We start from the raw sequence: 21,365 nt of genomic DNA, 5'->3' as shown, positions 1-21,365 counted from the left end.
GAGGAAATAAAACAAGGGGAAATGTTTAATGTTGCCTGGCAGTGGTTGTCATAGAGACGTTTGTTAAATAAGACCAGCCATTTTATGCTCATAAAACAGTGTGCAGCGCGACCTTTTCTGTTTCCTCTCATTTTTGTCTCTATTATCAGACATCATGAGCAACATCATCTATCCTCCAGAGAGCATCTATAACCTTATTCCCAGAGAGGAAGAAAAAGCCATGAAAGCGCCCAGGTAACGTTAGAGTTTCAGCTTTAAGATCAAATTAATACCGCAATAAGATGATATTATAAAGTGTTCTATCTTTTTTCGAATTCTCTAAAAAAAAATAGTTTATTTATTTACACTGTAACACCATTTTCTCACATTGTTACAATTAAGTACAATTCCCACCAGGTCTGAAAGCTTATTAAAACTGATCTATTTAAATGGTAAAGTAACTAATTCTTGCTTCAATTCTTTTAATGAGTATGTAATGTAAGATTCACATTGTGAATCTTACATTACATACTCATTAAAAGAAACATTACATACTCATTAAAAGAATTGAAGCAAGAACAAGTAACGTTATCTCTCAGAATTATGTTACAAACAAACCTGTAAGAACCTTGCATTTTTAAGTACAATCAACTTGGATGTTTTAAGTAATTTTTAAACATAAATTAAACTGATTTTTAATTTTTTTTAAAGTTGAATCTTGTATAAATTATTTAAAAAAGGTGAAGATTGCTTAATTTACTTTGATGAGTTACAAAACAATGTATAAAACATGTTGTCATAACTTATTGATCATATGATTTTTTTTTTTTTAATTGATGTCAAAATGTGAAATATAGTTTAAAAATGTATTATTTTGTATTATGTAATACTATATTGTAATGAATTATTATAAAAATGTATAAAATGTGATTATTATATTATATTTCCTATTGATTTTGGGATGAAAGACCTAGACATATTTTTGGTGAGATTCATCCATTAATATCTTTTCATCCATTAATATCATTAATATAATTTCCAGGTACATGTCAAAGTTCAGAGAGCAGGTGAAGCTGGAGAAAAAGGTGAACAAATCCCCCAACAAGACAATGGGACCAGCAAAAGTGGACGTACCGTTGGCAACAAACTTTCTACAGAAACACTCCAAGGAACCTAAACTCCCTGAAAGTACATGTCCTGCATTTGCTGTTTAAGACATTTTGAGCATTTGTTATATACAGTGCTATGCATAAGTTTAGACACCCATGCTAAAGTTGACTAAAAAGAGGAATAAAAAATCATCTTTTGGAAATTGAACTTAATGCCTTAATTAAAAAAATTAGGAAAAATCCAACCTTTACTACTACTTTACTACTATGCATCCTGATAAAGTTCCCTTGGCCTTTGGAATTAAAATAGCCCCACATCATCACATAGCCTTCACCATACCTAGAGATTGGCATGGGGTACTTTCCATAAGATCATCTCTCAATGCAAATCAAACCAGCTATTAGGCTAACTGAAATAAAACCATGCCAATCTCTAGGTATGGTGAAGGCTATGTGATGATGTGGGGCTATTTTAATTCCAAAGGCCAAGGGAACTTTATCAGGATGCATAGTATCCTGGATCCATGAAGTAACTGGCCTTTAAAAATAAAAATCTGCCTGCCTTTATGGGAATTTAACATAGGGGTGTCCAGACTTATGCACCCTGTATTTTAAGGAAGAACATTTATTTATTTACGATACATTATTCATTCACAAAGAAAATTGGTGTCCTTAAAGGTTGGATTTTTCCAAATTTTTTTAATTAAGGCATTAAGTTCAATTTCCAAAAGATGATTTATTATTCCTCTTTTTAGTCAACTTTAGCATGGGTGTCTAAACTTATGCATAGCACTGTAATATTGACCTTTTTAAATACGGATAAATATCTTTTAATTACAATCATAAAATGCCACTAAAGCTTTGCTTGGATCATTTATTTGTACTATTTCAGAGAAACCATTTAAATATGAAGGTGATGAGCTACATGGTAAACCACCAGTACCTGCAAGAACTGAGAAGCCACTCATGGGTCTCTACTCCAACAAGAACTTTATTAAGACCAACGCTGTTGAGAACATCATGGCACTCCCAAAGAAAGTGCAGCCAGTGTATGCTGACACCAAGAAGGGGGACAAACAGCCACTGGAGAACTCTGGTCTCATCCCGAAATTCATAAAGAAGAAGGTGAGGAGAGTGATGTGAAAGTGAGTTTCATGTTCCAGTTGCTCTTGTACTATTTCATCATGCATACAGAACATACTGTGCTGGGCAGCAACTGATTACATTCAATCTGGATTACATAATCAGATTCCAAAAATTACTTGCATTTTATTACATTTTAAAATACTCGTTATCAGACTACAGTAACTTTTTATTGATTACATATTATTCACACAATGGTAGTAAATCATTCATTATTTATTGATGCTCACTAATTCTTCTTTTTCATGTTTTACATTTTCCTTTCTAAGAAAAGCATATCGCTTACATACATTCAGAATGTCTTCTAGTTTTGTGAAATTGCACACACAGACCAGCCACTATGGATATAAATACATGGAAAATTGAGAGGCCACAAAGTACTGTATTTCATCACTGGATTTACAGAAATCATTTCACTTTTTAGAAGTGTTTTCTCAACATTGCAACTTTGCATATCTAATCAACTCCTGATGAACGAATGATTAATTATTATTTCAATTTTACTCAGTAAGTTATTTAACTGTGAATTGCTATGTCTTTGGAAGCCTGTTGTCTTTCAAACACATTTTTATTATAATCTTTATTATTTTAAAATGATTTATTTTAATTTTAATGATTAGCTCTTCATCAAACTCACAGACCCCCTGCAGTTCCATCACAAACCCTGCCGTAATATAATGTTTAACGCACTTCATGTTGTTGATGACAAAGAATGGTATATATTTTCTTTCTCTTTGTATTTTTATATCAATATTGTACAAGATTATCTTATCTTATCAAATCAATTTGATAAATGAGTTAGGTCAAAAGTAGTCAAAAAGTAATCATAAAGTCAGATTATATTACCTAAAATGTGTAATGTAATGGATAACTTAACTTTTTTTTGTGTGTGTGTGTGGTCATAATTCAAAATCAATAATCGACTACAATTTGTAAGTAATCTACCCAGCACTGCATACTGCAAAAACAGTAAGAAAAGCCTCAGGCCTGTTTTGTTCTGCATGTTCTCAGGACTATGGCCAGACTCCAGAGTACCTTCTTCAGCGCAGAGAGGAAGTCAGGAAAGCACAAGAGGAATATGATAACTATGTCAAGGAGCGTATGAGAGAAGGAGCCATAAAACAGCTCTCTGGTGAAGAACGACACCATACCCTACAGGTAAACAAACAAATGTACTCTGAATGAAACAGTCTCTAATTGCTTAGCCTGTGTTCTGCTGGAAGGCACATCCGTCATCTTCCTCGAGAAGTAGCAGCATTAATCTCCTGATGATCAATTGCTTGTGTTTGTACTGTAGCTATCCCTCAGTTTGTAAGTTGTGTTGGATAAAAGCATCTGCTTTATGAGTAAATGTAAACAAAATTAGCATTACCTTTTTTAAATATTAAGATTTTAAGCACAAATGTAAATGATTTTATAAGGGAAAACATATATTTTTTTATGACTGGTCACCATGTCTTTTTAAGATTTCGTCATGTTTAATCATCTGCAGATTGCTTAAATGGTCCTGAAGTATAATGAATACTTTAAAGCACAAATATCCCATGTTAGTCTCTGGCTTTATATGAGATCGTAGAGACTGCATGTACACTACCGTTCAAAGGTTTGGGGTCGGTAAGATATTTGAAATGTTTTTTGTAAGAAGTCTCTTATTAATGTTGAACAGATGTGCAAAAAAATAATATTTTTGTGGGAACCATGATACTTTTTATCAAAATAGAATGTTCAAAAGACAACATTTATTTTGCAAAAAATATGTTTGGAAACACTTTACTGAAAGCCTTTACATATAATGCAAGGTATTCATAATATGCATTATATATTTTCAGAAATAATTGTAACCAAAGTTAAAATACATTATAATATTTGAAAATTCCTTGTTACATCTGAAATTGGTCGTTTGTCATTTGTTTTAATGCATTATACTTTCTAAAGGTGTAACAATGAATAGATTATAATATATTATAACTGTGGTTACAATTACTCATGTGACCTTACAATGCATTATAAGTTGCATTACAAGGCATAATTTATTTAAAAAATTTTTTTTAAAAAGACAAAGTGTTACCAATTATTATTTTTTGTAACATTATAAATGTTTTGCTGTCATTTTCAATCAGTGTGTTCTTGCTGAATAAAAGTTTCAATTTCTTTGAAACATTTTTCTTGATCCCAGAACGGTAGTGTTTAATAATAATAATGGTTTTCAGTGTTAGGGAAAGTTACTTTTAAAAGTAATGCTTTTTATTGCTTTATTTCTCACCTGGGCTGGGCTTGCTTGCTTGTTTTTTAATAACAACAAAAAAAAGTTATATTTTTAGCAAATGTTAAGGCCCTTTCACACCAAAAGTGAAATGAATAAGCCTCAGGCTGATGGAAATGCATATTCACTCCTGTACAGTAGAGGGCGCTGCTCAAACAGTCCGTTCAGCAGTGCTGCTATTCTGAAGTACAGGAGAAGGAAGTTCAACACTCTTAATTATTCTAAATCTAATCTAAAGTTATTTTTGCTTATTATATGGTTGAATTATATATTTGAAGGTCAGCAACAAAGACATTGGTTAATAAAGTGAGATTAAATACATAAAGTATATTTGTGTAATTTAATATAGTTAATTATAAAAAATTTGCGTAAAATTCTGAAAATGCATTTTACTGTTTTTATTCATTTTGATGAATGTTTTTGTGCAAGTGAGATGAGTAAATGCATGTTCATATTTAGTCTAGAACTAAAATAAGCGTCATGTTTACACAGCATACACAACACCTCACTTTATTTCTCTCAACAAGGGGACAGGAGAGCTGTCAGTCAATAAATGTGAAAAAGTAACTTAGATATTTTGATGTAAATTTTAAAAAGTAATGCGTTACTTTACTAGTTACTTGAAAAAGTAATCTGATTACCTAACCCCCAACACTGATGGTTTTTATATTTCAAGATATGTCTGATGACTTTATGACTTTTGACAGGCTCTGAAGAAGAACTGGGACGACCTTCATCATCAGTACCAGAGCCTCTCTGTTGTCACAGACACAGCTCCCAAAAAATACAGGAAGGAGCGTCTGGAGCTGCAGATGAAGCAGATGGAGAGAGATATTGACATGGTGGAACGACACAAAACCATCTACATTGCTAATAACTGAACGTGATGTTAGCTAGTTCAGCAAATATGCAAGAACAACATTTGAAACAGGCAAACTGCCACAGTGTCTTTGCTCATCCTCTTCTGGTCCTTCAAGATTAGTTTGAAAGGCTTCTGTAAAGTTTTACAGCAATAGACGAGTGCAATAAAGATAATTTTAGATAACCTGAATGGTCTCTGAGTAATTTCATCCCTTTAAAGTCAACATGAAATGAAAATGATCCCTGTTTACTTTCTTTACGTTCTGTATATCAGGGCTGTGCACATACATTTTGGAGGGCAGGTGCTCAAGTGAAAACAGGGCACCCCTCTTATAATAAAAAAAAAAAAAAGTAAAGTTACTGTACATATTGTTGATCATCATTTGATTAATTACACTATTTAACGTTATACATACACTATAGGGGCTGTTATGCCAATTTAATGAAATCAGTAGCAACAAAATCCATCTTACCATTTATCAAAATCCATTTTCACTGCAATTACAATGTTACGAAATGAATGTTCTAAATTTAGCATTTTGAATATAAATATGAAATGCTGGGGGAAAAGAAATCATACTATTATATGAAACTAAAACTGCCAGTAGGTGGCGGCAAGTCGAAATAAGTGAATCATAGGTGTCATTTATCAATGGGTCATTGAATCATTGACTTACCTTATCGAGAATGAATCACCGCTGTGTGTTGCAGGGAGACACAACTTTTCTGCGTTGTTTGGAACTATTTTTCGTTGGCAAAATAGAGCAAAAACAGTAAACAGCGTTGTCTAAAAATTGGCAATTTATATTTTTAACTTATTGTTTATTGTATTGTTGTATAGAATGATACAGGAGGCTATTGGAGTGCTATTTTCTGATATTTGAAAAAATAGCGCTCCTGCTCGTGTGATATTGCTTAACTATATTGTGTTATAAACACAGAATACAATAATTCATACAAGGGCAGTTCATATCTTGAATTTAGGGGGCGTTTTTATTCATTTTGGTGGCATTTCCGACCTTGCACAATGCTATTTTAATGGTGTGTTCAAGTCATCTCGTATAGATCGTATACGAGTTGAACCCACATGAATGCCACCACAATGTCGTAAAAACGAGTGATCATTTATGGAATCATCTTATGATTCGCTCTGGATTTTTACGAGTTGGGGCCGTGTCAGTGAGAAACATGGCAGAATACCACAATACTTCAAGATATTTGTGAAATTGTCAGGCTTTTCTATTTACAGCGCAGTAAGCAAATTGCCTGCACAGAATATGATAGCATTATAAAATAACAATGTAATATATAACAATAAAGTTTGCAGTAGCTTTAAAAATTAACTAAAAACATTTAAAAAAATCAAAGCACACCTTATGCAAATCTTTGTTCTTCATTTTCTAGAACTAGAGTTTAAGAACCTTGCTGTATTTTGTGTAATTAATTAAGGGAAAGTACACCGCCATCTTACTCTGACGAAAGTGACTTGAACGCTCCTGCCGTCGTAAACACGACTTCCCACCTCGTACGAGTACGAACTTCCCAGGAGGACTTAAAGTCAGGGTAGGCAGGATTTTTCTAAAAAACTTTTTCCCAAATTTGTTTAAACTGTCTTTATATACCAATACATAATTAAAGTGTAAGTACTCTGAAAAAGAGAGTATAAAAATTGAGTCCTCTCAGGACTGCAATAAACACAGCTACTTATTTCCATTCGGAACGAATTAAATGATTGGCTGGGCGACTGTCACTCTCCCTCGTTACCATGGCTACCACCCCTGCTGCTACAGGAGCTGCCCACATGCGCGCACCCGTTTGACTCGAGGAGGGGAAGAGGCACGGAAGCTAGGAAGAATCACAATTATGACAGAGAAAGAGCAGTCAAAATTCCCAGTACCAGCATATACAGTCAGCGAAGGCAAACAAGGCAAAAAAAGGAACTAGTAAGGTAGAAAGGTAGGCTACTTGTCTCCGGAGTGTAACGTTAGTCCTCATCAGAGCCAACAGTGCTTTCATCGTGGAAGCTCTTACATGCAAAACACTGTATATGTTATGAATCTTACATGAAATTCACCTTCATCACAGTGTAACTGATGGTAATGGGAAAACGTGTATCAATGCAACCTGTTTTTAGCTTTGCCTTATGTTACTATCTCTTTACCGAATCAAACTCAATATATTTTAAACTTTACCAGTATCGATATGCTAGCTTGATAGTGAGTACTAACAGCCATGTTAGTTGTTTATATTCATAATGATAAAGTTAGGTATTTTATTACATGTGATTCTGACATGATGTCACTACATGCACTGCGCTCCTCTCCGCTCGGCGCTGGCAAACGCGTCCTCCTCCAGCTGAGCGGTGTGAATGGAATAAGTAGCTGTGTTTATTGCAGCCCAGAGAGGACTACAGACACTCGATTTTTATACTCTCTTTTTCAGAGTACTTACATTTTAATTATGTATTGGTATATAAAGACAGTTTAAACAAATTTGGGAAAAAGTTTTTTTTAGAAAAATCCTGCCTTTAAGCCAGACTATAGCTTTCTTGTTGTGAAGCTTAACACTGGTGTTGATTAATTAATGTTGTTTTTTATTTACAGTGTTATGGTAAATTATTTTCAGTACAAACATTATAACATGTAGACTCGCTTAAATCTGTGTTCAAATGCAGAGGAGAAATATGTAGGTCTATCGTGAATGAGATTCTGTTGTGTTGAAGTTATGATGAACAACATGACTTGAGTTAATAATGTGACTCATGTGAAAGAACAAACCTCTATTCATAAAAGCCATTAGAAATATTTTAACTATGTCTATGTCTATGTCTATCAAAAAGGAAAGTATTGGCCTATTTCGATAATGAAAACATGTAAAACGCATCCCACTGTGTTTAGTGATGTAAAGTGGGTGTGTGTAAACTACATCTCGCCCTCTCTCAGGAAGCTTCAGTTTAAAGCACTCTCGCTCATATGACCACGAGCATGGCAGATGTCCAGAGAAAAGAACCAGGCGTTGTGGTAAATATGCCTGACATATTGAATTTTATTCATTGCAATTTCAACTGAAATGACAAGACAGCTTGTTCAATTTGCATAGTATTTTTTTTTTCTTCTTTTTGCATTTTTTCATTTCTACTTACAGTAAACCTTACTATGAACTGTTTTATATCCTATTCATTGACTGTTGATATAGATTAAAGACGGGTGGTCAGGTTACAGTTTGGAGCTGTTTAATTATCCTGAGCATTACCAGGGTGATCTGGAGTGTGTGTACATCCCTCATGGAGTCATTATGAACAGGTAAACACACTCTTCTGGACACATATCATAACATTTGCGAAAATGTAAAAATTCATGTTAGTTCACTGTGCATTGACAAGTGATAACAAACACAACTTTAGATCAGAACAGATAATTTGGTCAAATTTGGAGTTCATATTGAGATTTCTGACTTTGCAAACTATAGATCTTGGCAAATCTGAGCACAGTTTGAGACTTTGTGGAGAATCTCTAGAATAGATGTGTGAAATAACTGGGATCTTTTTCTCTGAAGAAAAATCCGAGGAGCAGAAAACTTAAGAAAAATGTTTAAGAAACAAGTATGATATTATTGAGATATTGTCATTTACTACTACTTCACTATTTTTGTTACTTATTTATGTCTGGCATTTTGAAAACCATTATTAAAAACCAAAAACAATATTGCTAAATGCTGTTAAATATCTATGTTTTCCATGAGTATGATGTAAAAACATGAACTTTCAAATATTCATTTTCATCATTGTTTAGCCTTGTGCTTTCTGCTCCACAATCACATTCCAAAGTAATTTGGGTTGATCTACAACTTTGCACATTAACTTCATGTGACCCTTAAATCTAATTTATGGAATCACATGACCTCCACATACACAGTTCCTAACATTGTGATCTAATGTGATTTGTAGGATTGAGTGTCTGGCCAGAGACATCCTTGAAGACATCGGGCATCATGATATGATGGTTCTGTGTGTTCTGAAGGGAGGATACAAGTTCTGTTCTGACCTGGTGGAGTCAATTAAAGCTCAGAGTCGCAGCGCCAACAGAAGACTGACCACCAGAGTAGAGTTCATCCGCTTTAAGAGCTATCTGGTGAGGAGAAGCAGAAATCGTATGCATAATAGCTAAAACTCTATCATGTTATACCTTTTAACACATCTTACCTGGTTTACCTTACTTTTTCTACTGATAAAAACCATAGTTTACACATCCCTTAAATCCACATCAACTCATGTTTACACCCAGAAATGACCAAACTTACCAAACTGGAAAAAAATAATTTTAAAATAAGTAGCAAATAGCCCATCTTGTTGGCAAAGGCTATTTACACTATCTCAGCCCACCATTGACTGGTTGAATCAGGTAAAAAACAACAACTGGCTAGTCACAGTAGCTAAACGTGGCATGGCGATTAAGGATAGTGACCTAGTGACTGATATGAGTACAAATCAGGCGTTTATTTAAAAAAATAAAATAAAATTAAGGAAATATTTGAAATGTGAAAATAAAGAGAAATTTGATGTGGTGTTCTAGCATTGATTGGATGTGACACGTGCAGCTCATATTATTAAGCCCGAAGAATATGTGAATACTATGCATACAGTCGATCACATAGCCTTTCAAAGCATTATCATATACAACCATCCTTTCCTGGACCTTAAAGCACACCTTTACTGATTAGCAGGTTCAATATGGCTATGGGTAGGTGTAGGTGTAGAGGAGGGCCTTACAAGTAAGGTCCTAATAAGGCAACGTTTATTTATGATTTTAATCAATATAAGCATATAAACTGTTATTAGATACGGTTTTACAGTGTACTACAATACACTGACGTGCAAAGTATTTGTTAGTATTTGCCACTATTTGCACTAGCTAAGTATAAATAGCATCTAACACTATTTACACTTAGTGCAAATAACATCTAACTATTACTTACACTGCTGTTTGCACGTAGTGTAGCCCTCTAGTGCAAATACTCTGCCAGTCATTTGTGTAAATGCTTTGTAACTGAGGTAAAGTGGCCGTCATCAGCTGTAGTCAGCCGTAGTCAGCAGAGGGCGCTCTAATGCTGTGCACATGTTATTCAGAGAGATATGTGCATGTGCTCAGAATAGCGTGTTTCTATGCTACTCTACTATTTCTGCTGTATGCAATACTGTATGTATATTGTGCAGAGCATGACATTGGATGAGTGCAGTTGCCTGAATACCTGGATGATGTACAACAATGTACGATATTACTACATTTGCCAAACACAGTAGACCTATACCACAGAGATGGGACCAATTCTTGATTTCGCGGTGCGTGTGTATGTGTGCGTGTGTGCGTGTGTGTTATTTTTGGGACAAATTTGTACCCAGAAGTGAGCAAAACCTGACAAAATCTCAAAAAAAAAATCCTTTAGGGACGTCCTCATTTGTAAATCTGATGTAAAAATAAAGTAATTAAAGTTTTTTTATTTTTTTATTTATTTAAAAATGCAGAAAGTTTTGTGTGATGGGATGGGTAGGTTTAGGGATAGGGTTAGTGTAAGGGGAGATAATATACAGTTTGTACAGAATAAAAACCATTACATCTATGGAATGTCCCCATTTAGATAGCTAAGTAAATGTGTGTGTGTGTGTGTGTGTGTGAGAGAGAGAGAGAGAGAGAGAGAGAGAGAGATTGAGAGAGAGAGTGTGTCAGACATTTTAACGTCAACTTCTTGACTCAGACTGACAAAAATGTCCACACAATGACATTTTTTTCTACCATGATAGAGAAATCCAAATGTACTACTACAGTAATCAAATGTCTTTTAGTACTATACCGGTATTTTATCACAATATATGTTTATCTGTAATTGAAATACACAGAGAAAATCCAATCGAAGGATACAGTAAAGGTCGAGTTGTTCTGTCATGGTTGGGTGGGTCTTCACAGTCTGTGTTTTGCTGTAACTCATGGGCCCCTAAGGAGCCTCCATCATCATGGTCCCGCTTCCTGTCTGAACACAACCAACCCAGAACGTTCTTCTCAAGCACAGAAGAGCCACTTCACCCCTTCACAAAGGTTCAACTTGACCCTGAGAAGAGGACGCAACCCAATTGTTCTCAGCAGACAAAAGCCGCTTCTGTCGGGACATGTCTACAGAGACTGTAAGATCATATGTGCTGACAGGGCCACAGAAGGGGGCTTTTAACATCTGTCTCTGTGTCTTTTACAGAATGACCAGTCCACTGAAGATCTGCACATTATTGGACCAGATGACCTCTCCATGCTGAAAGGAAAGGTATTGCGCAAGCTTGCTTATTAGTCATAAGAATGCGTGAAAATGGGCTTTATTAGCCTATTAGTGACTGAGACACTATTTCTCATATAGTAGGACTATTTAGGTTTAGCGAGTTTAGTGAGAAAGTATATACAGCTTCTAAGGCTGGTGTTCATATGTCTGAGGTTTTCAACAACAAACCGCATCATTATATCCAGAGTTCTGAGACCTTATAAGACTGAGACATTTCTGAACTACCAGGTCTTGTTTGTTGAAAAAAAAAAAGTATCATGGTTGCCACAAAAATATGAAGCAGTTTTCTGAAGGATCATGTGACACTGAAGACTGGAGTAATGGCTGCTAAAATTTAAGATATGTATTTTTAGGTATAATTATTTGCCATGAGACTTGACAGGATCTATCCAGTGAACCTAGATCTAGAACGAGAATCTGACTGGGTATACTGTGGTAATCATAATTTGACCAATAAAAAATATGAGAGCAGTTCCATCCTGTGCAGAACACATATTTCTAGCACAATCATGACATGCATAAAACCGGTTGAACTGTTCAAGAACTCAAAAACTTGTTTTATAAGCATCAAGTGCTTTTCTTGGCCTCATCATTCCTCAACATTATCCATTATTGAGACATTCTGGTGCACAAAACTGCAAATAGATTCCCACCTCTATCATGCAAAGAGCCAGAGGCTGTATCCTTGATGAATGGTGCAATATCATCCAGCCCTCCAAGCAGCACTGAAGCTGTTCTCAAGGCAAATGGGTCACTTCTTATGACACATCCACAAGAATAATCGTCAGGTTTGCAGTTCTTTTGTTCACTCCCTTCTACAGTCATGGTACAGCATCCAGAATTGCTTTATTATTACAGATGTGTCCGATATAGAGATTTCAGGCAGCTCTATAGTGAGCAGATGACTGTTATTGATTATATTCATTACCAGTAATGTCATCTGTCATTTCTATAGCTTGTCTAGAATGCATTTCAATTAAAAGTTTGGGGTCAGTAAGATTTCTATATCAAATGAATGCTGTTCACCAAATAATCCTGAAACAAAATAGCATGGTTTCTGCAAAAATATTAAGCAGCACAAATGTTTTCAACACTGACAATAAGAAATGTTTCTTGAGCAGCAAATCAGCATATTAGATTGATTTCTGAAGGATCATGTGACACTGAAGACTGGAGTAATGATGCTGAAAATTTAGCTTTGATTCACAGGAATAAATTACATTTTAAAATATATGCAAATAGAAAACAGATATTTTAATTTGGAATAATATTTCACAATATTTAAGTCTTTGATCAAATAAAGGCAGCCTTTGTGAGAATAAGAGGTTTCTTCAAAAACAAAAATACTGACCCCAAACTTTTGAACGGTGATGTATTCATCTAAGAAATTACATGATCCATGAAGTTCTTATGATGGGAAAAAAGATTATTGAAAATATGAATAAATGACCCAAAATAGGACTAAATTAAACTGTTAATGTGGCATTTCATGGTTGGACCATGGATCATTCTATGATCTTTACTCATGAAAACACAAGTACAATATAATAATATAATAGAATGCCATATAATAAGGTGGCTGTGCTTGCATGGGATCAGATCTACTTAAAATACTCCACCAAAAAATAACATTGTTTGTTTTCTATGATGATAACATCCAGTTCTCTCTTGATGTCTCTGTTGCTTTTGGATGTTGTTTTAAATCTTTTGGATTTTCTAAATTCTAACACATTCTCTCTCTTTTTTTCCCCTCACATGCCACACAGAATGTCTTGATTGTAGAGGTAAGATTGTGCTTTTCACAGTGGGTTTAGCAAAGTATGCAGACATATAAATATATTAACAAAATCACACAAACTAACTGAAATTAAATGCAAGAGAGAAGCAAACAAAGTTTGTTATGAACAATTCCCATGGCACATGTGCAGGGTAGTCTGGGATTTGTCTGGAAAACAATAGAGTAGAAAGGTATTTTCCTTTCAGATCAGATTTCACATCAGACGTTTTCCAATGAAATCACCCATGTAGATCACTCCATGTGCTGCAGCATTGAATAACAGTGCTGTTGATCATTATTTCCATAACTTTGAGTACGTTTTTTTATGTTACTAAACTCTCATTAAAAGTCTTGTGCTACCTAGACAGAATTTCAGGCATCATAGCTGCACTCCAGGGGTGAAGGCTGTGCTTCATATAAATATAAATATATATATATATTAATCAGATTTGAACTGTTTTCAACATTGATAATAATAAGAAATGTTTCTTGAGCAGCAAATCAATATATTAGATTGATTTCTGAAGGATCATGTGACACTGAAGACTGGAGTAATGATGCTAAAAATTCAGCTTTGCATCACAGAAATAAATTACATTTTAAAATACATTAAAATAGAAAACAGTTACTTTAAAAAGTACTAATATTTCACAATATTTCTGTTTTATTTTTCATCCAATAAATGCAGCCTTGGTGAGCATAAGAAACGTCTTTCAAAAACATAAAAACATTTCACCAACACCGAACTTTTGGCCGATTTGTGTATTGCATTGTTAGCTAAAATCAAACTCTTTTGAAATCAATTGTAAATGAAGAATTTGCTTGACAAAATTGCTGTATATGTAGAGTATTTCAGATCAAAGTCAAACACTTATGAGCAAATCCACATGGAATCTGCACCTGCGAAACTCCACAGGAAGACAACATCCGAATGACTGTAGACAGCAAGGCATGTAGCACTACATCTCCATTACAGTGTAATCTTATATGTATTCATTTCCTCACAGGCAATAGTGGACACAGGAAAGACAATGAGAGCCCTTCTACAGCACGTGGAGACTTTCCAGCCCAAAATGGTTAAAGTTGCAGGGTGAGAAGGGGAACTACATTAAGGCAATAGCTATGTTTCCATCTAAAGTTGTGAATTTAACAAATGCACAAAATTGGAATATCGAATAAAACATTTTTGTGAATAAAGTACCATTTCCATCCCATGTGTTCAAGAGAACAAAATCGTCACTTGCTGGGAAATTGGTGCAAAATATCTGTAGTAAAAATGGAAGTTGCTGTAATTTGAGAAGCCACTGTGGTTCTTTTTTGCACATCATAAATGACTTGCTCTTTAGAGCATGGAGACGAAATGCAATAAACAGAAGGTGAGTTTGACGTAATGCAGAGCCAAATGCAATGCATTCTGGTTAAAACGTTTGTACGTTTTCGATTGCAATTAGTGCATCTTAGCACTTCCATCCAGCTTTTTTTTTATGAGATATCCAAACGTTCACATAAAAATAGGCGGATGGAAACCAAAGACTTTTCCTCTGAAGAGGAAATGGAGGCAGTGTCTCCTTAAAAAAAACTGGATTCGAAAATACTGATATTACAAAAAATAAAACGACACAAATATTACAAAATGTGACTTTAAAAAGTGTAAAAGTCACTCATTTTTATAAAGTAACACTGTCCAACAGCGACACCAGCAGGTAAAGTTACAGCGGGAGGCGTGCCTCCCTTGAGCCCTTCGACTTTTAACAGGCCCCTTAAAGTGTGCGCTGAGGTTGGTGGTAATTGAGAAGGAATGGGGGAAAGTCATGTGAGAAGAGGAAATGCCTCCATCGTGCTATGATTGGATATGATCAGTTATGATTAGATATAATTGGTTTGTGTGATAAATCCCACCTCTTGATTTCGTGCACATTCTGGAATCGGCCTGAATACAGACAATGATGGCGTTAATGGGAAGACTAATTAAAAAGTAAGTAAACAAATCAGCCACTTAGAGATCACCGCTTTATGTCACGCCAAAATTAAACTTGAAATGAGCTGAAAACATGATGCCTGTGTGGGGGTTTTAGTGAGCAATATCTTGAGGAAATGAAAGATCTGACATCTTCGTGTCTGTATCTGTGACCAGTGTGTACAAGCTTGTTGACTGCTGAAAATAAGTTAACTATTAAAAAGAAAAGCTGGGCATTAGTTCACAAATAAAATATATTGTTTAATTGTTCTTGCCTTTAGTTATTATTTTGGAATAAATGTAAAAATGCATATGATTCAAAATGATTCAATTTATACTTGGTTTTAATAAATAGTGTAAAAATACAAAATATGATTGTATTTTATTTTTGTATGTAATGTTTATTTGACCAGGAAAATGAAGTGTAACAGAGACATAAATTTGCCTCCTCATTTTAAAACACCACTGATGGAAACATAGCTAATGGAAGAGGATGCGTGGCCTGAGATCAAATCAAGCTGAAAAAGAGGGGCAGACCACGACTTTTTCATAGTTTTGATCTAATGGAGGTTAAGGGTGTTAATGTGTTCCTGTGTCTCTTCCCTCAGGCTGCTGGTGAAGAGGGTTCCTCACGGGGCGGCAGAGCTCCCTGACTGTGAGTGCTCAAGGGTGCTCAAACATACTTCTGGCCTGCGGAAATGGGCCTTAATGGATCACAATATGATTATCTGAACACGGCTGTGATTCGTGAGAACTGATTACTTGTGTTTCTCTGCAGATGTTGGATTTGTCATTCCCAACCGTTTTGTGGTGGGTTACGCTCTGGACTACAATGAGTACTTCAGGGACCTCAATGTAAGATTATGTCCATTTTTGTTAAATTCCATGACCTTTTGAAGATGAAACGATGAGAGGACGAATGTACGAACATTTGGCATGTTATGGTAGTGCCAATTTTTTGATCCAGTCAACTCATCTCTAGAGCAACAGGAAAATGCAACAATGAAAATTCTGTCATTAATTTCTCACCCTCATGTCGTTCCAAACTCATAAGACTTTCATTCATCTTTGAAACACAAATGAAGATTTGTTTAATGAAATCTGAGAGCTTTCTGTCCCTCCATAGACAGCTATGCGACTGACGCTTCAAAATATTCATTAAGAGATCATAAAACTAATCCATATGAATCGAGCGGTTTAGTCCAAATTTTCTGAAGAGACTCGATCACTTCATATGATGAGCAGATTGAATTTAGGCTTTTATTCACATTTAAACATTCATCAACTCACATCAGTTGTGGTGAACAGAAGCTCAAGCATGTTCACTTGATGTGCGAGATCCAATGAGGTTCATTCTCGTGTTACGCAGCACGTTTGAGCTTCAGCAAGAGGTTTGTTCTCGCAAGCAGGTTCGGTTGAGCTTCTGTTCATGTTTGCTGATTAATGTTTATAAGTGAACAAAAGCAATTCAATCTGTTCATCATTTAAAGCAATCATAAAATTCAAAAACGTCGTTGTTATAGGGTACTATCCCTTTAACAACCTTGATGTTGTTAAAGGGATAGTTCACCCAAAAATAAAAATTCTTTCATTAATTTGAGTAAATAAAAGCCTAAATTAAATCTGTTCATCATATAAAGTGTCTCTTCAGGAAATTTGGACTAAACCGCTCAATTCAAATGGATTACTTTTATGATCTCTTTATGACCTTTTTGAAGTGTCAAAGTGGTAGTTGTGTTGCTGTCTATGGAGGGATAGAAAGCTCTCAGATTTCATTAAAAACATCATCATTTGTGTTCTGAAGATGAACAAAGTCTTACGAGTTTGGAACGACATGAGGGTGAGTAATTAATGACAGGATTTTCAGTTCTGGGTGAGCTAACTCTTTAAGCTGCATAAAAAGGCCTCCCCATCTCAAAGCTCATCATAGAGGGTTATATAAGAGATGAATCTCTGAACCTGCAGCATGGATGTCATCACTGAGTGTTGAGCAGGACTTGGTGAACATCCAAATGAAATCTGGCATGCAGCACAGCATTCATCTTTCCTAGAAAACTCTAATCAGCCTCACACATCATGTGTTCAAGCCCCTCCTGAAGCTGTAAATGTGATGGAAAACATCTATCTGTCACATTGCAGACAAGCAGAAGCAAACATTTTGCTGTGTTACTTTTACAGCTCTTTTTTGTGCTTTATTTATCACTTGACTCACGTAAGCGATGTCTTCCCCTTCACAGCACATCTGCGTCATCAGCGAGACGGGGAAACAGAAATATAAAGTGTGACAAAACTCCCTTCAAGAGGAATGGACATTTATATTACCGTAACGGATGAAAAACTCATTCTGACACAAGGTTACTGTGTTCTCAAATCAGAGATCTGAAATCTGTCACTGACATGCCGAATTATGTTTGAAATATTATATAATGTGTTTTGCATGAATTGAGTAAAGTCACATCACAATACTAACGTGATATGATGTGGAAAACAGACTTACTCTGTTCCATTTTATATGCTGTATCAGTTTAAGAGCCCAGCTGCCCATTTTGTTCTCTTTAGAAGACATATGTTTGTGAGACCATCCATGCCACTGAGCACATTCTACGCTTTTCCTAGGGTTGTAGGGAGGCAAGAGCTTTATCCAATCCCAAAACTGGACAGTGGGCTATAGCTATATAAAATGAATTGCAATTTTATTTTTGCAATTCTGAAAATTCAAATATGTTACAATATTACTGAAATAAAATGCCTTGAAAATGCCTTGTTGTCTTGCCTCTGTAGAAGAGTCCTGATGTCTACTGTAGAGGACATACAATAAAATATGAAAAGTATATTTCTTGTGTGTGAGACACTACAAAGATATGTGCTGCGTCTGAAATCGCATACTGTCAGAGATGGTACTACATTTGAATTTGAATTTACTTTGCGACTATTAAAAAAGTACATTCTACTGTATATAGTATGAATATGGGTAGTATGAATGAAATTTGGACGTACTGAACTACATCCGACATGTTACTCTCATGTGACCTACCAGAGTGAGTTGCGTCGCTTGGATTCATCGAATGGACACTTTAGAATCTCGGTGGAAGTAGAGATGGATGGATGGATGGATGGATGGATGGATGGATGGATGGATGGATAGATAGATAGATAGATAGATAGATAGATAGATAGATAGATAGATAGATAGATAGATAGATAGATAGAAGCCTTTAACTTTTTTGTTGGGTTCCAGAAGGGAAAATTAACATGTATTTGCACACTATAAAGGGGCGCTAAATAAAGAACATCTGAACAGCCCTGATTCAAAATGATTTATTAAAAATTTCTATTGAAACGTTGGATGGTGTTACAGTATTTTCCCTGGGGTTTGACCTCTTTGTCAGCATACAACCAGACAAAACCAACATGAGGGTTTGATTTACTTTACAACCTGCTGAGGTTATCTCACATCTCAGACAAGCAATGAATGCACTGGAAATTTATTGCTAATACAGAACTCAAAGCTGATGTTCACTGAGAATCCCGGAAAAAAACGAATTTCTGCTCATCTGTTTTGGATCTGCTGTCTCACAGGCAATCTGCTTGAAAAGTCTAGCTCTTTAATTCAAGTAAGCTGTAGCAAAAAAGGCTGCTAACACCTCCAAAGGCGTTACACATTACACTAAATCTGAAACTGTTTGCACTATCCACTATCAAAAATGTACCTTTTGTGTGATTTCTGAGTCTGGTTATGATATTGTCCTCCATGGTTGGTTTAAAGTGTCGATTGAGAGCTGTTTGTGCCTCACACCAAGCTTTCCATGACTCAGTCTGGGCGCCAGCCGGGTACAAATGCCAACAGCCGCCATCTGCCATCAGTTACTGCGCCTCATGACTGGAGAATGCAGCGCTGCACTGGAGACACAAAACACTTTATTTCATTAAATCAGTCAGTGGGTCATAACAAAGCATGAAGATAGTGCATTATTATTTGTCTTACAAAAGATTGCGAGACTTATTTGTGATTCAAGATCCCATTAAATGGTCTGACGAAAGCAATTTTCTGTTGTTTATTTCCAAATGTAAGTTCACATCAATGAAGGACACTACTAATACAACAAGATTCAGTAGTTTGCACAACAGACTAACAAAAGGATGGATGGATGGATGGATGGATGGATGGATGGATGGATGGGAGGATGGGAGGATGGGAGGGAGGGAGGATGGGAGGGAGGGAGGGAGGGAGGGAGGGAGGGACGTACGGACGGACAGATAGATAGATAGATAGATAGATAGATAGATAGATAGATAGATAGATAGATAGATAGATAGATAGATAGATTGATTTACATTTTTGAGACTTAGTCACGCTTGGTGTGGGATTAAACACGATTCCTGATGACGTCTGATAGCTCAAGTCAATAGGAGAACATGGAAGCGCAGGCCTAAGGAAAACACATAGAAACAGTACACTGGGATTGGATTTTAGTTTTTTTAAAAGGGTTTAACATGCATGTTAGTGCAGACAAAAAAAAAAAAGAAAAAAAAAAAAAGATTTGACTAAGTCAAATCTTAAGCACACAATGTACAATGTATCATGTTGCTGTTCTATACAATACAACCTTAAATGTCTCAGTATAGGTGTTTTGGGCTAAATGCCCTTCATGTAAGAGAAGAACTAACAGAGCTCTCTTAGAGTATCTGATGTATAGCAACAGATTACAGAGGAGGAAAAACCACCTCTTGTCTCCCTGAATAAAGAGGCATTTTAGGTCTATGTGACAGAATTGACAAAGTAACTCGTTGTTGGCTTGGCTGTGACTTGCTCGCTCTTATCAAACATCAGCATTTAGGAACGGATAACTTACCTAGCCGATAAACGCTCCACACCTCTGTGGGAACCTGGCAGCCTCTCTCCCATCAGCCTAAAACAAGATCCGCTGAATGACAGACAAAGAGACGGGTGAGTCTCTCATGCTGGGTCTCTGAGTACAACATCACCAGAGGATAAGAAGGTAAAACATCACCAGAGGATAAGGTAAAAAAGACACAATAATGAAACACTTCACCTTCACGTGAAGTGTGGCATGGGACAGAGGGTATGTTTCATTTCTCAATAGGTGCTAATGGTTTGGATTTGTGATTGTTGACCCAAATGACTTAAAGGACAATATATATAACGCTAAATATATAGTTCTAAAAATTGTTCTATATATAAAATAATAGCAGGGTCCACACCACAGCTATAACAATAACGATTTTTTCCAGCTGATGAACGATAAAAACATTGACAGCCAATCAGAATCCATCCTGTTTTAAATAGCTTGAGCATTTAAAGCAGCAGACGACAAACTGCAGCGCACACTTTGGGGCCATTTACACGACACCGTTTTCAACTAAAAATGGCAAACTTTATGCGTTTTTGCCATTCGTTTACATGATAACGGCATTTTGGGGTCCTGAAAATGTAAACATTTGAAAACGTGTTTCAAAGTGCACGTTTTTTAAAAACGTCAGTGTAAAACGTCTCAGTGTAAACTACAAAAACAATAATTTGTGAAAACGGTGATGTCATGCGCATGTGTATTAAAGGTGCATAGTGTTTCTTTACAAAGTAACATCGCCAACTACTGGCCTGGCATGAATAATACAGCGATTTAAGTCATTTTCATAGATATCCGTGTGAGTGCATGGGGATCGTTTTGACATTGCTGTCGTCTGATATCATTATAGTTATTTTTATAGTTATTGGTGTTGCAATGCTTTTGCAAAATAAAATACAATTTTATTTTATTTACATTAAATTTAATTGAATTAAATTACTTGAATTATAGAGTAGATGCTCCATCCTCTCATTTGAAAGACTTTTTTTTTGTATTTCACTTTTAAATGTACATGAATGTCTCTGTTAAACTCAAAATGATCTTGTTTTGAAAATGAATTATGAATTATTGAGGTATTTTTATCATG

General features: G+C 35.5%; 2 protein-coding genes across 2 annotated transcripts; both read left to right on the top strand.

The window, feature by feature from the left end:
• Nucleotides 1–57: 57 nt before the first annotated feature.
• Nucleotides 58–5,539, top strand: enkur (enkurin, TRPC channel interacting protein). The gene is made up of 5 exons (XM_084103356.1): nucleotides 58–234; nucleotides 1,022–1,167; nucleotides 1,981–2,213; nucleotides 3,243–3,389; nucleotides 5,202–5,539. The coding sequence occupies exons 1-5, from the start codon at nucleotides 155–157 to the stop codon at nucleotides 5,373–5,375; spliced, it is 780 nt and encodes a 259-aa protein (XP_083959482.1). The 5' UTR covers nucleotides 58–154; the 3' UTR covers nucleotides 5,376–5,539.
• A 2,765-nt stretch (nucleotides 5,540–8,304) lies between these two features.
• Nucleotides 8,305–18,753, top strand: prtfdc1a (phosphoribosyl transferase domain containing 1a). The gene is made up of 9 exons (XM_084103341.1): nucleotides 8,305–8,375; nucleotides 8,551–8,657; nucleotides 9,302–9,485; nucleotides 11,599–11,664; nucleotides 13,443–13,460; nucleotides 14,461–14,543; nucleotides 16,019–16,065; nucleotides 16,189–16,265; nucleotides 17,648–18,753. The coding sequence occupies exons 1-9, from the start codon at nucleotides 8,328–8,330 to the stop codon at nucleotides 17,693–17,695; spliced, it is 678 nt and encodes a 225-aa protein (XP_083959467.1). The 5' UTR covers nucleotides 8,305–8,327; the 3' UTR covers nucleotides 17,696–18,753.
• The last annotated feature ends 2,612 nt before the right edge of the window (nucleotides 18,754–21,365 follow it).

The sequence above is a fragment of the Abramis brama genome (assembly GCF_963993115.1).
Source record: "Abramis brama genome assembly, chromosome: 24".
Taxonomy (NCBI): Eukaryota; Metazoa; Chordata; class Actinopteri; order Cypriniformes; family Leuciscidae; genus Abramis; species Abramis brama.
The sequence above is the reverse complement of the archived record's forward strand: the minus strand, read 5'-3'. Positions and strand labels throughout refer to the sequence as shown.

Bases quoted from the DNA above. Each gene is read 5' to 3' on its own strand.
- prtfdc1a (XM_084103341.1), top strand. From the start codon at position 8,328: ATGACCACGAGCATGGCAGATGTCCAGAGAAAAGAACCAGGCGTTGTG. The intron at 8,376-8,550 runs GTAAATATGCCT...CTGTTGATATAG, and splicing joins GAAAAGAACCAGGCGTTGTG to ATTAAAGACGGGTGGTCAGG. The intron at 14,544-16,018 runs GTGAGAAGGGGA...CTCTTCCCTCAG, and splicing joins AAAATGGTTAAAGTTGCAGG to GCTGCTGGTGAAGAGGGTTC.
- enkur (XM_084103356.1), top strand. From the start codon at position 155: ATGAGCAACATCATCTATCCTCCAGAGAGCATCTATAACCTTATTCCC. The intron at 235-1,021 runs GTAACGTTAGAG...TATAATTTCCAG, and splicing joins AAAGCCATGAAAGCGCCCAG to GTACATGTCAAAGTTCAGAG. The intron at 2,214-3,242 runs GTGAGGAGAGTG...GCATGTTCTCAG, and splicing joins CGAAATTCATAAAGAAGAAG to GACTATGGCCAGACTCCAGA.